General features: G+C 37.2%; 2 protein-coding genes across 5 annotated transcripts; both read right to left on the bottom strand.

The window, feature by feature from the left end:
• Positions 1-952: 952 nt before the first annotated feature.
• On the bottom strand, positions 953-4,331 carry LOC149027184 (subtilisin-like protease SBT4.15). Its single transcript, XM_089136450.1, has 11 exons — positions 4,306-4,331; positions 4,142-4,196; positions 3,952-4,040; positions 3,766-3,863; positions 3,514-3,657; positions 3,312-3,417; positions 2,697-3,207; positions 2,294-2,625; positions 2,085-2,196; positions 1,758-1,971; positions 953-1,657 (listed from the first exon to the last, which is right to left on the bottom strand). The coding sequence occupies exons 1-11, from the start codon at positions 4,329-4,331 to the stop codon at positions 1,035-1,037; spliced, it is 2,310 nt and encodes a 769-aa protein (XP_088992576.1). The 3' UTR covers positions 953-1,034.
• Positions 4,332-8,900: 4,569 nt separating this feature from the next.
• LOC149027183 (soluble inorganic pyrophosphatase 4-like) lies at positions 8,901-14,911 on the bottom strand. 4 transcript variants are annotated; one of them, XM_089160150.1, is made up of 10 exons: positions 14,675-14,911; positions 13,503-13,673; positions 12,578-12,722; positions 12,365-12,393; positions 11,422-11,487; positions 11,228-11,335; positions 9,974-10,039; positions 9,774-9,894; positions 9,575-9,656; positions 8,901-9,281 (listed from the first exon to the last, which is right to left on the bottom strand). In XM_089160150.1, the coding sequence occupies exons 3-10, from the start codon at positions 12,711-12,713 to the stop codon at positions 9,239-9,241; spliced, it is 651 nt and encodes a 216-aa protein (XP_089016276.1). In that variant the 5' UTR covers positions 12,714-12,722; positions 13,503-13,673; positions 14,675-14,911; the 3' UTR covers positions 8,901-9,238. The 4 variants fall into 4 exon arrangements, with proteins under 4 accessions (XP_089016276.1, XP_089016270.1, XP_089016288.1 ...); XM_089160144.1 differs by lacking the exon at positions 13,503-13,673 and having other exon boundaries at positions 14,675-14,707; positions 14,824-14,911; XM_089160162.1 differs by lacking the exon at positions 13,503-13,673 and having other exon boundaries at positions 12,578-12,715; positions 14,675-14,707; positions 14,824-14,911.
• Between the last annotated feature and the right edge of the window lie 351 nt (positions 14,912-15,262).

Raw genomic sequence — 15,262 nt, 5'->3', positions numbered from 1 at the left:
GATTGGTTGGATAAGATCTATTTTTTTATTTATATATATTAGGATGGGAATTATTACATAAACCACCAGTTAGAGTCCAACTTTAACCAGGGATGTTGGTCGATGCCAACCAAGCTAAACCTTCGATGTCGTATAAAATAATTATGGCCAACCCACTCCTTATATAAAGCTAACTAATCTTAAAAAAGAATAGAATTTTGACCTATTTGTTCTATCCATGTCCTGATATGGTGTCGGGATTGGCTTTCAAAACCAGAATGTATTGGCATATGTGTGACACATAAGATTTTTACACTTCCAATCTGGAACAGAATTTACTAGTTATTTTAATAATAAGTCAACATATCCACAAATAAGAACTTAATAAAGTTTTGGGTTGTAAATTGGTGGTGTTAGGTCACTTGAAATTGGGAATGGTTATATACCAATACGGATTGATTGATTCCCAACATTATTTTCTGCGATTTGGTAAAAAATTACAATTTTTTAATAAATAAAATATAATTTGATGAAATTAACATTTTAGATATTAATTTTTAACACTTTTTAGTTTTTATTTTCGAGAGAATTGATAGCTTTATATTAGTTGATGGAGATTATTACAAATACCATAAGAATAAGAATATCAACCCTGTAACCCTGGGCAACACTTTGATGGTAAGCTTTGACAAATTTTTTTTTGATGAAGAATTTTTAGCAATTAAGAAAAGGAGAGAATGAAACGAAATTTGAACCTCAAGTTGACAACATGGTCTAAGTCTAACCCTCCCGTTAGATTCCCTCATCAAACACTTGAAATATAAAAATAACAATGGGCACGAGTTGGAGAAATGGGGAAGGAAATTTCATATAGAGAACAGTTGATGAAAATAGAAATGTGAGATTTCCTTCAATACAAATCAAACTGAAATTGACCAATTGCAATTACTTCCAAACTATATACACTGGTAAATAGCGTATAAATCTTTCCACATAACAAAGCTATTAAGTTGGTACACTAATTCTAGTTGAAAACATTATATTATACAGACGACTCATACAAATAATCCATTTGGTTGTTTTGCCTTATTTTTGGAATTAGTATCTTTTGTCCCAGTGGTATTCCAGAAACTAGAATCAGGCCTATAAATTAGAATGGGACTTCTAACATTGTGCCACTTATCGGTCCACTTCAGGGATCCCTGCAGAATTCTAGTTTCATTTCCCGGAAGAACAGGTCCCTTGATTATGACCTTGAAGCTCTTTTTTTCATGAAGTGACTTGAAGACTAAAGTGTCTGGGACAACAATGACATGAAGACCAGGTGGTGTTTTCAAAGTAGCCTTATACACTGAATTTGGAAACCCAACATTTGTCACAGTCCTCCTAAACACTGCTGAAATTTGCTGGTTGTTATCAAGCTCGAGATTAATGGAAGGATAGTTAAGCCCATCATAGCCTTTTGCAATATTATCCTTGCATGACAAGTCTCTGGTCCCGGAGAGCAAAGCAAGAGTTGTGTCATTGTAGCCCTCCTTGCATAAGTAGCCTATATAGGCATTCATGTCAAGGTCGTAGATCAGACCAGGGTAAATCGCGTTTGATGGCTCAATCTGACCAGCCCCATAACCCAAACCATCAAAACCAAGAGTTTGAGGATGGAGATTCATTGCTTTTGCTGCAAAATAAGTAATGATATTTATATATAACAGAATTGCCATGAGACATGATTTAATGAAGACATGTATGAATAAATTTTGGCAAATGGAGAAACTCACCGGTAGTAATGAGGGCAGACTTGATAGCGGCTGGTGACCAGTCGGGGTGGAAGCTCTTGATGTATGCAGCTGCAGCAGCAACATGAGGACAAGCCATAGATGTACCAGATATTATGTTATAGTGGCTATGGCGTTTGTCATAGCCATAGTCAGATGGAGAAGCTAAAGTAGTCCATGAAGCAAGTATGTTCACCCCTGGTGCACTTATATCCGGCTATGTTCACAACACAACATAATACATCAACAAATTTTCATTAGGGCCTTTTCTTTATATGAGATCGAACCAGGGAGAGAGGGAGAGAGAGAGAGAGAGAGAGAGAGAGAAACCTTGAGGAAGGATCCACTGATGACACTGGGACCACGAGAAGAGAAGTCAGCTAAAAATGGAGATGCTGGTTGTCTTTGTATATTACTCTTGTATATTATTGCGCGTGGTTTCCTACAAGTAAATTCCAGAGGTTAATCAAGCGGGTTCAAAATTTTGGTGAGTGACGAAATAATTTCATCTCATTATCTGTATAATATAATATTTATACCTAGTGGTGTTAATGTATTGTTCAATCTGTACATGAAGATTTGCATCAACAAGTGCTATCGGCTTAGCAAAGTCATAAGCAGTTTCAAGGGTTGTAACGTTGGAAATTATTGCATTGATTTCTCCAGCACTCGGCAATGCTAAAACTGTGGATGGACTAGCCTGGTAGCAATACACAATCTTTCCCTTCACCTTGCTTGCATCCAATGTCCCAGGACCACAAGACCTTGCTTCTGAAAATTTATCATGAAAGCTGACATTTCTCGCAAGGGTCCCACTGGTTAGATGGTAAAATTTCTTTTTCGGTGATATTGTGTTTATTGAAATATAGCCCTGCAATTGCACAATTAGAAATTAAACTCATGATCAAATCTGAAATTTGAGAGAGAGAGAGAGAGGCTTACAGTAGCCGTAAATCCATTGCCCAACTTCATATTAGTCACGAAGAGGCGATCAATTGTGTTAGCAGAGACTGTCATGATCCAAGGAGCAGCATTACTGGTAGTATATAGTTCGGGACCGTCGTTTCCAGCAGAACAAGCAGAGAAGATTCCCTTTCTCATAGCGTGGAAGGTACCAATTCCAAGAACATCTCTATAGTAGATTTGTGGCTCTCCACCAACTGATAGAGAGAGCACGTCCACCCCATCATGGATAGCATCATCAAAGGCAGCTAGGACGTCCATATCAGCACAACCTTCTTCCCAGCACACCTTGTAGATGGCCAGACGCGCTGATGGTACACCACCTCTAGCTATTCCTTCGGCCAACCCATAGTAACTGGCACCGAATACTGGGTTTCCAGCCACCGTTGATGCTGTATGTGTTCCATGCCCATTTCTATCTGCTGGTGATAATGGGTCCGTTATGTTATCTTGTGGGTCTACATGGTAGTATCTTGCACCTATCACCTTACTGTTCAGATTGCAAATCTAGCTATTAGTAATGTTGAAACTGGAAACCAACCCCATGCATAAATTATAAATTACAAACTGAAACAAAGATATATATATATATACTTGTTGCAGCCTGGGAAATCAGGTCCTGTTTGGCATTTGCCTTTCCACTTGGCTGGGGGAGGTCCAAAACCTTCATCTTTGAAACTCTCTGAGTGCATATTAATTCCTGCCAAATTAAAGAAATGTATATGGATTAATGAGTTAATTAATTCCATCATTAAATATAATTAATAAAGGATTGAGTTATATAGCTAATTAATACCTGTATCTAATACACCCACAATGACATCACTTTCTCTTGAAGGATTTCTCCTTACATTCATAGGCATCCCTACAAAGTCCCATGAACTTGTGGTGTGAAGTTTATTTCTTTTGCTTAGAAACACGGACACCACACTCTCCTTCTCTGCAATTCACAATGTTAATGTACATTACCAATTATGAAAATAATTAAGAAATCCAATAGAACAACTCAGGCTCAGCAATATATATATTTCATAATAATTCTAGGTACCCTGCAATCTCTCTGCTTCATGAGGTAATAACATTGCTGCAAAGGCATTGAAGCTCTTCCCATAGCTGTGTATTCTGGATTCTCTGGCAACATTTTCACTAGCGTAGGAAAAGAAAAAATACATCAAACAATGAAGAGTAACTTGCGAGTATATACATTTGCAATATGATAACTGATCAAACTTACTCTCCAATTGCATCAACGAGGAGACTGTGATGATCATCCACAGCAGGGATTCCAGATTCATGTGAATCTCCCATGTATACAATGTAAGGCTGTCCATGAAACAAAAAAGAACAATGATATCCTAAATGTATTCCATGAAAAAATTGGGGTAAAAAAAAAAAAAAAAAAAAGGAAAAAAAGAGCTAGCAACCTTTCTTCCATCTAATCTCTGAGTTGTAGTGCTGGTGGCAATGGATCCAACATATCTTTCATGAAACAAAGATCCAGTAGTAGATGATTCGAAAAAAGAGAGAATAAGGAATAAAATAATGGAGGTCCTCATTTTTCGAAAATAATAGTTTGCAACCCACTCACACTGAAAGACAGGAAGAAACATCCATGATTTATAGAAAGGAGGTTCAACCGATAATCGTCCCCTTCTGGTTTTTCAATTAAACTGAACAAACAAAAGCTGGTAATTAGTTAATTCAACTTAAACGAAATTTTATTAAAAAAAAAACTTCGACAATTGATTTTTTTTTGCTTGCACAGTTCTACCCAAAAAAAAAAACCTCTTTATTGTTAAGGATGCAGTTAAAAATGACTAATACACCCTTGTACTTGAAGATTGATATACCCTTGTATTTGTAAAAAGACCAAAATAATCTCGAATAGTTTTTCTCTCATTTTGCCCCTTTCTTTTTTTCTCCCTTCACCTATCTCACTGGAAATAGAACTTGCCCTTTAGGGGGGTAAATTAAGTAAAAGCAGCATTAGTTTTTGGTCTACCGTGGATCTGTTCATCTGCTGGTAACTGGAGTTGATTCTAGTTGGATTTGTTTGTGTGATGAAACAAAAACTAGGTAAAAGATCCAGGTTGGATCCGGCAAACTTCTAGGATCTTTTTTCCACCATCGGCCTTCCTTTCCGATGACGGCCAGGGAGGGGTTGTGGTGAGGTTTCCAACGGCGAGATATAGGAAGAAGATGAGTTTCACCCACTTAGGGAGCAAAACGACAAGAGAAACTAAACTTACATGAGGGGCAATTCAGTCTTTTCACATGTACAAGGGTCTATCCGTCATTTAACCATCAAACTTAACTGTAAAAGGGCTTGATCGTTAAAGTAGGTAACTTGTAATTTTGAAATTGAACAATTACTCATTTAAGTGAATTTCTTGCAAAAAAAAAATTTTTTTAGTTACACTTGAATTTGTTCAAAACTGGGAAACAATGTTATTATTACATCCAGACAACTAAAAGCCTCTTTTTGTGTGATTGAATGATTGAAAGAGGAAGTTTAGTACAGACATTTGAACCAAACTACAGCTCTTCAACCTAAAAATGGTCTGTAAGGTTTACCAATTTGCAGAGTCTCTGTTCTCCAGCGAGAAATAGGTAAGACAATTGATGTCTTCCTGCTTCCAATTATATGTTGACCGACCGAACACTCAATAATTAATGAGACCAAAGCCTAACTTACGTCCCAATCCAAATAATTTACAAGCGGGACTTGACCTCACTTGAGTCCTCATAATATGGGTTGTGAAAAAGCATCATCACAGCATCAATCATTGGTTCAATTATGGGAGGGACATTTTTTCTATATTTTGGGCTTGAACATTTTGGGCTTGATTTGGCCCATTTGGATTCATGATTAGGAACAAGAACTTAGGCCCAGCCGCCAGGTCAGGATGGATTTGGCTTTAACCGTGGTTGGGCTTGGGCTTGGTATTGGGCCTACCACCGTTGATGGGCCGTGGGCTATTTATTTTATCCGTTCATATATTAATATGTTGAGATGATTACGCGAGAGAGAAGAGAGCGAAAAGCTAGCCGACCCAGAATCGAGCAATGGTGACTCTTAACTAATTGGGAAATTAAGAGATCAAAAGTAGCAGGAAAACATTGATAGAAAGTATTATGATAAGAACACATGAATTCAAAACCTAGTACAAGGCACATGAATCTCTTGTTTTCTTGTATACTCAAAACACTCTGTAGTCTGTAGCGAGAGAGATCTCTCGAGCGAGAGAGAGAAGGAAGATCAATCTGCTCGGGTAGTTGGGAATGATCATATAAAGATATAACTTCTCCAGGGAAATTGATCCAATCGCAGCTTGACAGCTTGAGATTGAGCGAGAGAATGAAACCAAAATGCCAAAGGATTGTAAGTTGCCCTAAGTAATGGGTCTAGAAATATCACAGAGCTTAAGAGAAGGGACGTGTAGTTTTAATCCCATCTTCTTCCTCATCGTCACCACCGCTGCCATCTTCACTTGAAGCTTCGGAATCCATTAACATTAACGGCACCACCCAAGAGATACTGACTTGAACGGATGAGGAGGAAATGGGATTCCAAGTTTCCACCATTGATAACCCAGAAAGCAGAGAGAGATGGGAAATGGTTTGGAGTGGAAGCTGGGAAGTGGGGTTTGGATTTGAAGGGAAATCTGAAAGGATCTTCTCAGCATATGCTTCTGATGTGACTTTCTCAACCTCGGCCCAATCACTATTTGTTGTTCTCCATTGCTGATATTATTATTATTATTACTTTCTGTTGAAGGTACACTTGGCAATTTTGGAATCTTCCTTACTATGTGTTTTGTTTTGTTTTGTCTCAAACCGCTCCTCCACTTCTCTTTTCTACTTTATTACTTAATTTAGCTTTTGGGACTTGGAGAACTCCTCTTCCTCTTCCTCTCCGCTTACGTATATACATATACATGTATGTGTAGCCAACGTTTGCTGACCAAAACCTTGGCTCTGGCTTTCTGCGACTCCACTCATGCTACAAGAAAATTAAAAGAGAAAGTGTCACCGACACCGCCGTGTAGCACGACTGATATAACTTAGAGAATGCATGAACCACATTATTGATTCATCTAATTTCTCTCAATCATGATTAAAAATTTTAAGCAATACCCAAAAAGAATATCTTGCTTAAAATGAACTAGAATTCGGAATGGTTCTTCAATCCATACCCTCATTTGTAACCGAAGAACACCGTTTCAATTTCCAATCATGAATTTGATTGGTAAGACTAATACCTCTTAGTAAGAGTTTATAAATTCAATCATGTCGGATGGTATATTATAAAATATCCTCATCCCCAATATATAAGAATTCAATCCCTCTCCTATCAAAAAAAAATGAAAATTTAATTTAATATTTGCCACAATGGTGATAGTCCTATATAAAGATAGAAATGAAGAAAGTTTCGGATTTGAAACTCCACACCTTATCAACCCCTCCCCTCCATACTCTAGACATACGGACTGTCGATCCTTTTGATGAAATGACGAAAAAAAAAATCCAATCTAGTTTTTGTTAGGATGGGAATCATGGGAAACATAGGATAGTAAAATCAAGAATCAAGTCTAAAACTCCACAAGGCCCCCTACCCCCTACCCCCAATCCCCCAACCCAAAAAGAAAAAATCCACCCAAATAAAATGATGATAAAAGGAAAAAGAAAAAAAATGTAATGTTTGCAATTTTATTACCTTAATCATTCCTAATTCCAGTATATTTTTGACAACTTTATTAGTGTGCATTAACGAAGATGGCGACATAGTTTACCAAAATAAATAAAATAGAAGTGATGACATAGATGATGCAATGGCCTTCCACTCTTCACCCTCAATTAGCTTCAACTGGAAATTTAGGTTTCACCGAAAAAGAGAAAAAAAATAAATCTAGATTTGGCCATACTTGATTGTTCCATCTACCGTCTTCTCATTGGCTTATGAACAACCTCCCAATTTGGGGAAGGGGCTTCAAGAAAAGGAAAGCCAATATGAAATTGAATGTAACATCTTATTTTTATTTTTTATTTTTGAGTGCTTCTTACGGTCATTAAGTGTGTCAATTAAGAAGTTTTAACCTTATATTGTATCATTAATGTTATTTTTAAAAAATTAAAAGTAACCTAGTCATTTTACATGAACACGCCAACTTTTGAATGGGTATCACTTTTAAACTAACTTTGTAAACATATACCATGACTAAATTAACTTAAGGATAACAATGACCAAATATAATTTTCATTTATTCTTTATACGTATCGGTTCAAGAACTCATAGGTATTAATTTTCCGATTTGTCAACTCTTTTTTATTTTAATTACCACTACTCCCATTACTTTCTTTCAAAATTTATTATAAAGTTAAGAGTGTCAATTTAGATCATTTGAGTCACTAGCAAACTGACATACCAAAATTGAGAGAGCCAATATTATGATTGATAATTAAATGAAAATAACGAATGTCCGAGGGCATTTTGACAAAATAAACTCATTAACAAAAGTATTGAAGATGCATATTTATCCACAAGGGTTTTTTATTCAACATATGTATAGCTGCTAGACCTTATAAACTTTTTACTCATTTACTTTCAAAAATTCAAGTTAAAGAAATTTTTTATGCAAATAATCTAATATGACATTACGTAATGGTATTATAAAAAAGCAAACAATGACTGATATCCTACACGTGGAGTCATTTTTCAATTTTGAGACCTTGAATTCTGGTCTCTACCTTCACCCCAGGGGGGAAAATCCATGTCTTCTACCTCAAGATGCACAGCTTTGTGTTTTTTCAGCTTCTGTTTTTGCAGAATTAAGACACACATGGAGTAAAAGATGGCTCTTCAGTGTGGGTGGGAGGATGACTTGTCAAACAATCATATCAGAAGCCCGTTAATTAATTTAATAAAAATCACAAGTCTTTTTTTTTTTTTTTTGGTAGGAATAAAAATCACAAGTCGCGGTCCAATTAAAGCGCAAATCCCATGTACAGTACATCGTTATCGTATCAATTTGGAGGATAGAGAATTTGTACCAATAGGGCCTTCTTCCGAAATGTATTATAAAGAAACGTGAAGGATCCAGAATTTATTCAAAGCTGTAGAAAAGACTACATAACAGGTACGACCAAGAGAATGAATATATGAGAAGTGCCATTTTGGCAAGGAAAATAAGGCACCGTATAAAATGAAAATATAAAAAGCCAGGGTAATCCACTGCTATGACAAAATACACTGTTGCTTTTACACTTCTTCTCCTCTTTCGAAAAACAAAAATTCGTATGAGAATACACAAACTTAATAGAAGACTGAAGAATACCTATGATTACCCCCCCCCCCCCCCCAATGCAAAATAACATGGGCATATACATGTTTGGTTACATCAAATGGTACGAACATCTTTTACCCCAAAAGAAAGAATGGTGCGAATATAAGGTATAGAAATTATTCCACAATGAGAACTTACTATGATTACCACGACAAACAATCCCTACCAACCATCCTCCTATCTCCTCAGGTTCGCCACGATGTAAGATGCATACAGATCCCTAAGAAACAATAGAAACAAAAATAAGTGAGACAATGATCCCTACCAGATGAGTCAATTAATTTCAGAGTTAGTTCTAGTCAATTTACTACTCAAACCATGAAGGTTCAACAACGTCCGTGGATCATGATTATAGATGGCAGTCAAGATTTTGTACTCTGGGGCAATGACTAAAAGGGTAACAGAATCCAAGGAGAATTTGGAAGAGAGTTCATTCACTGAACTCATTATCCTTTAAAAGTGTATGTTAGCAATAGACTTCCCCAACAATGAGCTATGTAAGAGAGTCCTTACATGGAAAACTTGATAGCTTCATAAGCAGCCGCGGCAGGCAGAAACTCATCCACTGCAACTTCCTTGTTCTCATTTTTCTTGTCTAATTTCAACTTGTTAAGAGGAAACACGAAATTTTATTAACCTTGTCCTTTGTTTGCATACAGAGAAAAACCTACCATCCATGAATAATGTATGATCAAAGAGGTAAATAGGATACAATCTTCAAAAAAACGCCTGATTTCAGCCAATCGATGAGGTGGGAGCTCCTTAATATCAGTGAGGTGATGGTACTCAGGATCATCAGCACAAACAGCAATTATTTTGTCATCTTTCTCTCCCTGTATTTTTTTATGTCAGTGTACTTCGAAGCTAATATTGAAGACCAAAGAACCAATTTGCCTGGGAAAAGGCCAATACCTGATCAATCATCTGCATGAGGCCTATGGCTTTAGCCCGGAGAAAGCATCCAGGAACAACTGGTTCCTGGAAAGTTTGCAACAAAATGAAGAACTATCGAACCCAAGTTGAAGGCATGGAATTTATCTAGGCACCAAAGAATTAAGAAAGGCACAGGAGAGCTCATACACTGCCAAATGCATTTACCAAAACCAATTTGGACCTTGGTGCTAACAGAAACAATAGAACCACAAAGATAGAAAGAACCAACCACTTAGCCCCAAACCCCAGGCACATTTTGGGGGGAAAATTAGAATGTTATGCAAATCACATGCAAACAATAGAAAATCAAGGGTTTCTCATAGGAAGAAATGAGTACAATCCTAATGACCTAAATGTGAGGAATCCCCAAAAGAGAGCATGAAACTTATAAAAGAAACACCCACCAAAATAGGCATGCATACAAAAACCTAAAGAGCTTACATTGATATGCTTAGGTATAGTCAGAGACAGGTGATTGAGTGGCAAGATTGTTGATTGATGCTTCCAGGGTCCCTTTGGACCTTGGAATAGATATGTGATGACCATGGAAAATAGTGTTCCAGGCATGCTTTATTGCCTTTTACATCTAGAAAATTGAAAGGTTGCTCATACCCATAGCAGGCTTAGAAAGCATCTGCAGTCATAACTGCAGTACTTCTAATAAATCATGTCACGTGAATCTCATTCATAAATCTGACAACACTAGAGGCTAGCTGGAAAGACTTTTTTCTAAAATTAGAGGGAACTGATGCTATGGGAAAATTTTAATGTCCCAAGATAGATGTATATTCTTATTGTCATACTACTCTTTAAGATCTCATGAACCTTTCCAGGACCTTTCAAGGTAAAGGATAGGGGGCAGTAAGACTACATTCTTAAACTTCATTACTTATTAAGGTGCTGATGAGTTCATGGCTACTGGCCTCCACAAGTCTGCGAAAGAAAAGAAAATGCTCATCAAGTTCCTTTCCCCTATATTAAACCATATGTTGGAACCTATCATCACTAAGACCTGATTTGATTTGATGAGAAGCAATATACAATTTTCAGTGGCAAACGTATGAACCATCAATTCAGTAAAAAAGTGAAATGATTGGGAAGTACACAAAAAAAGAATGTATAGCAACACCACTTCTGACAAGTTATGCCTCAACGGCCAGCTCTATGTGCTTTATCTAAATGTCATATAATACTGTGAATCAGCAATCTGAGAAAGATGTAAGAATAAGATACCTGCATGATGACGAGAACATCCATTGCATCGCTATCCTCACAGAGAGTACGTGGGATGAAACCATAGTTGTGGGGGTACACAACTGATGAATACAGTACACGGTCAACCTGCAAGTAAATCACCAGCTAATAAGCTTAAAAGAATAGAAATAGAGACAGCATACAAAGTGAGAAGCTATCAAGTTATGTGGTACCATGATGAGTCCACTTTTTTTATCCAATTCATATTTGACTTTGCTCCCTTTTCCTATCTCCACAACCTGCAGGAATTAGCAATATAATGTCAACATCTAAGTGCCCAGTCTCTTCTTTTTATATTTTTGACACAAAAAAAATAAAATAAAATAAAGATACCAGTCTCTGCTTTTCATTTTTCTTATTTTTATTTCAGAACAGATAACCATCTTTGGAAAAACTCAGCTGTGTAGGTCAGCCTTCCGTGGTTATCCCAAGTACTTGCCCCACTTAAACCATCTTTATTTAGAGATGGATCTCAAGGAGGCTGCTACCAGGCAAATTTCACATTTGAAGGTATACTTAGTCTGATTGTAGTAAACTTCCCCTCAAAGAAAGATTATTAACAGTTGGCAAACCATTCTCTTCATGAAATCGAAGACCTTAAAGCTTCATGACCTCCGTCTGATTTCATAATCATGATCCAACATTGACACTGGATTTAATGTGAAGTTCTTAATAATGAAAAATATGTAATCGTTAATAACTCAAATGCCTGCACCAAGAGAGAGAGAAAGGGCTTTTGAAGTGAACAAGGGTTCTGAAATTTAGAGAAATTTGTTGAATCCTTATAGTAGCAACATTCTTTGTTTTCAGAATAATTCTCTGTTCTTTAAAAATTCAAAATAAATATACATTTCAGAATTTTTCTTTTTTGATTGATAAGATCAGGTTTACTTGTTTCTTTTAGTTTTCTTCGGTAAGCAAATGTTTTCAGACCCAAAAACAAATTCCAGTTCCAAAGCAACAAAAAAAAATCCAGCTAGAGCACAAAAATGAGCTCAATCCACCATTTCAACTCCAAAGGTATCTATGTAAGGACTTCAAAATCAACCACCAAGAAGCCAAATCATAACGTGACATACCAAATACTTTTTCAACCATGAAGTTTAGAACTCTTACACAGTTAAAAATCGTTGGAGCTTCAGGTCCTGCATCCAGAAATACAAATTAAAGAACAGATGTCATTACATTGCAAGAAGTTTGAACGATTTGACCATTAAGCATCTAATATCCAGTTGTTTCAATAGTGAAAACATATTTGTGAAAATAAAGAAAGTTATCAAGAACAATTTCATATGCAAGGTAACACAGTTCATGTAAACATTTACATACCTATCTCAAGATCATGCCAAGGATGAGCTGCAACCGATCTTCGTGAAATTGATGAAAGTACCCTTTCATTTAGAGGTGGATTCGATGATTGTTGCTTGGGAGAAGCTTCTTTTGGACTCTCAATAGGAGGAGTCATATCTGCAGGCTGAAAATACACATTGAGATGCATAAAAGGTTGTTCACCAGAAAATCATAAAATTATATTAGGCCATGGCTGACAAGTAATTCCATCAATATTTGAGGGGAAAAAGGAAAAAGGGGTTCATTAGATTCTCAATAGCAACAAATGATATAAACATCAAAGCAGAGAATATAAACAGCAAGCACCATTAATTTAAAAATCCCAAAAGCACAAGAAACATAGATCACAAGCTTCTGAGGAAGCTAATACAAATTCTTTATGTCAATTGGCTTCTGGTGAAGAGATATGTTTACCATAGCGGAGACTTCATGTTGTGCATACCATCACTTGAATTGTTATGGTGGAGAAAACAGAGCGACACCACAAATTCACTTAATCTGGGTATCAGTGATTACGGAATTCAAACAAAAAATAGACTAGAGCAATGTTAGCTAACTTTATGGGTTTTTGTCCCAATGTTGAAACCCTCGAAAACATATATTTCTGTGCTGTAGTGATCAACATGTAGTTTTGGTTCAAATCAGCAAGCAGAATCAGGCGATATCCTAGTAATAATTGTAACCTTTGTCTTTACAGATGGAATGGATTCGTTGGCCACAAGTCCACGAAAGGCAAGTGATGACTTGGAAATCGCACACCAAAAAAGAAAAAGTGGCAACTGAAAAGATTTCTAAATGCTCATCACCAAGAACTGATGGAAAAAATTATCGAAAGTAACCAAATTAGAAATCTTGTTAAAAATGTGTTAGCCAAGATTCTTTGTTCATGGTAACATTTCCATACCTAGGGAGTTTACCGTCATAAACTCCCCGATCCCCTGCATTTCTTTCTTAGCTGCTCGAGTAACAGTCACGTCCAATATGCGACTTCAGCGACTGAATCGGCAACTTAGGGGTAAAAACATAAGCTCTCTTTGTGTGTGAGGGCCATTATTTAGTTGAATCTTTAGATCCACTAAACAAATAGCAAACGACACAAATCAATCATGGATACAGAACACTTGAACATCAATGTTCATCAATACTTAAATATCAAGCTAGGCACACAATAGCAACACAAAAAAGATGATAGAAAGGTAGTATATTTTCAAAAAGAAGTATCATCACCATGGACGGCCTGGAAATTCAGAGATTTCAAACCGACCAAAAAGAATTTGAGAACACGCTATTATACTTCAACTTCTGTTCTCTTTTACGTGAGAAAGTTCGCCTACTCTACCCTTGGACAAGTTCCATGATGGAACAGTTAATTTTTGGATCGTAGATCTATCAAAGTAAAACGCTAAAAGCGTGTGTGCGAGACCTGCCTAATATACACCATGAGAGATGACATAACAAATGGCTTGAAACTGCGGCGTGTTTACGCTTCAATGACGCTACTGGCAAAAGGGTAAAACACTGCAGCATTCAAAGAAAACAGAGCAAGAAGATCCATAGAATTGAAGATTCAGGGCGCGCGAGAGATCCATCAACATATCCCAGCTGGTTGTGAGCTCGCAGCAAAGGGATGAATTGAGCCCCCCCCCCCCCCCCCCCAACAACCCCACAGGGAGCATAAAATTTCAAGAACTGTCTTTGAGAGGAAGGCGGGGTGAAAATTCAATGTGACCAGAGAAGAGACGGAAAGCAGAGTCGCGGGTGGAAGCCATGAAAAACAGAGAAACAAGAACCACGAACCAAGAAAGAAGCAAGAACAGTAATCACAACCTAGGGGCGGGAGCCAAACTCATATTAATCAGATAGAAAGAAAGGGTTACATATATTATACAGGATACAAGAAACTTCTTGTCCTAGCTAGGTGACATCTGTAGATTCTGTACAGTGGTTTTTCTCTTTCACAAGAAGAAACAAGCATATCTAACGAAAACAGTACAAAAGCGACGAATTAGAGCTCAGATGGAACACCTGAAACCCCAAAAATGATGAACAAAAAACATAACTGAAGCCGAAATTTACCTGTATGAATGAATACCACAGCTACAGCTGCAGCTGCAGAGATGAATTTGTCTGGTTATTCCGACAAATCTCGAACAAGAATATCTCGGAGACTCAAAGAAGAAAGTGAGAGAGACAATAGAAAAAGCTAAGGAGTTGAGATCGAAAACCTAAGAAAGGCACTTGAGTAGAGAAATAGCTCTGTGCGCGTCTTCCCGCTTCTTTCCTTTGCGTTTTAAAGCCGTTTCCACTTCAGAGATGGAGGCACGCTTGATTCCGTAGATCCTGAAAATTAACATTTAACGTGATTCCAGTTCAGCTGTCATACACGTGGAGAGATCTCATTGGCCCTCATATGCTAAAATGGAGCCCACAACAACCATTAAGGCGTTCCAAACGGTCGTCCCCGTCACGTCGGTCATACCTTCTGGCTGATCTAACGGCAATGAGTTTCCCATTCACCGTGATAAGACCGGATAGAAGATACGGATCTGACGATTGGTAATGCAGCTCCAAAATATGAGCAAATCAGAAAGATCTGATTGACTGAATCGACGGTATATGACTGGAAGAGAATTAATTTTAGCGTGTGAGGTGTTGCGTTGGAAA

The sequence above is a fragment of the Hakea prostrata genome, chromosome 1 (genome assembly GCF_041222555.1).
Source record: "Hakea prostrata isolate BN-2017 chromosome 1, UWA_Hpros_2, whole genome shotgun sequence".
Taxonomy (NCBI): Eukaryota; Viridiplantae; Streptophyta; class Magnoliopsida; order Proteales; family Proteaceae; genus Hakea; species Hakea prostrata.
This window is presented reverse-complemented; position numbering and strand designations above follow the sequence as displayed.

Coding starts and splice junctions, on each gene's coding strand:
- LOC149027184 (XM_089136450.1), bottom strand. CDS start 4,331: ATGGATGTTTCTTCCTGTCTTTCAGT. Junction 3,864..3,951: donor CTCGTTGATGCAATTGGAGA/GTAAGTTTGATC, acceptor TTCCTACGCTAG/TGAAAATGTTGCCAGAGAAT. Junction 2,197..2,293: donor CAATACATTAACACCACTAG/GTATAAATATTA, acceptor ATTTACTTGTAG/GAAACCACGCGCAATAATAT.
- LOC149027183 (XM_089160150.1), bottom strand. CDS start 12,713: ATGACTCCTCCTATTGAGAGTCCAAAAGAAGCTTCTCCCAAGCAACAA. Junction 9,657..9,773: donor CAGGCGTTTTTTTGAAGATT/GTATCCTATTTA, acceptor AGTTGAAATTAG/ACAAGAAAAATGAGAACAAG. Junction 9,282..9,574: donor GAAGCTATCAAGTTTTCCAT/GTAAGGACTCTC, acceptor ATTGTTTCTTAG/GGATCTGTATGCATCTTACA.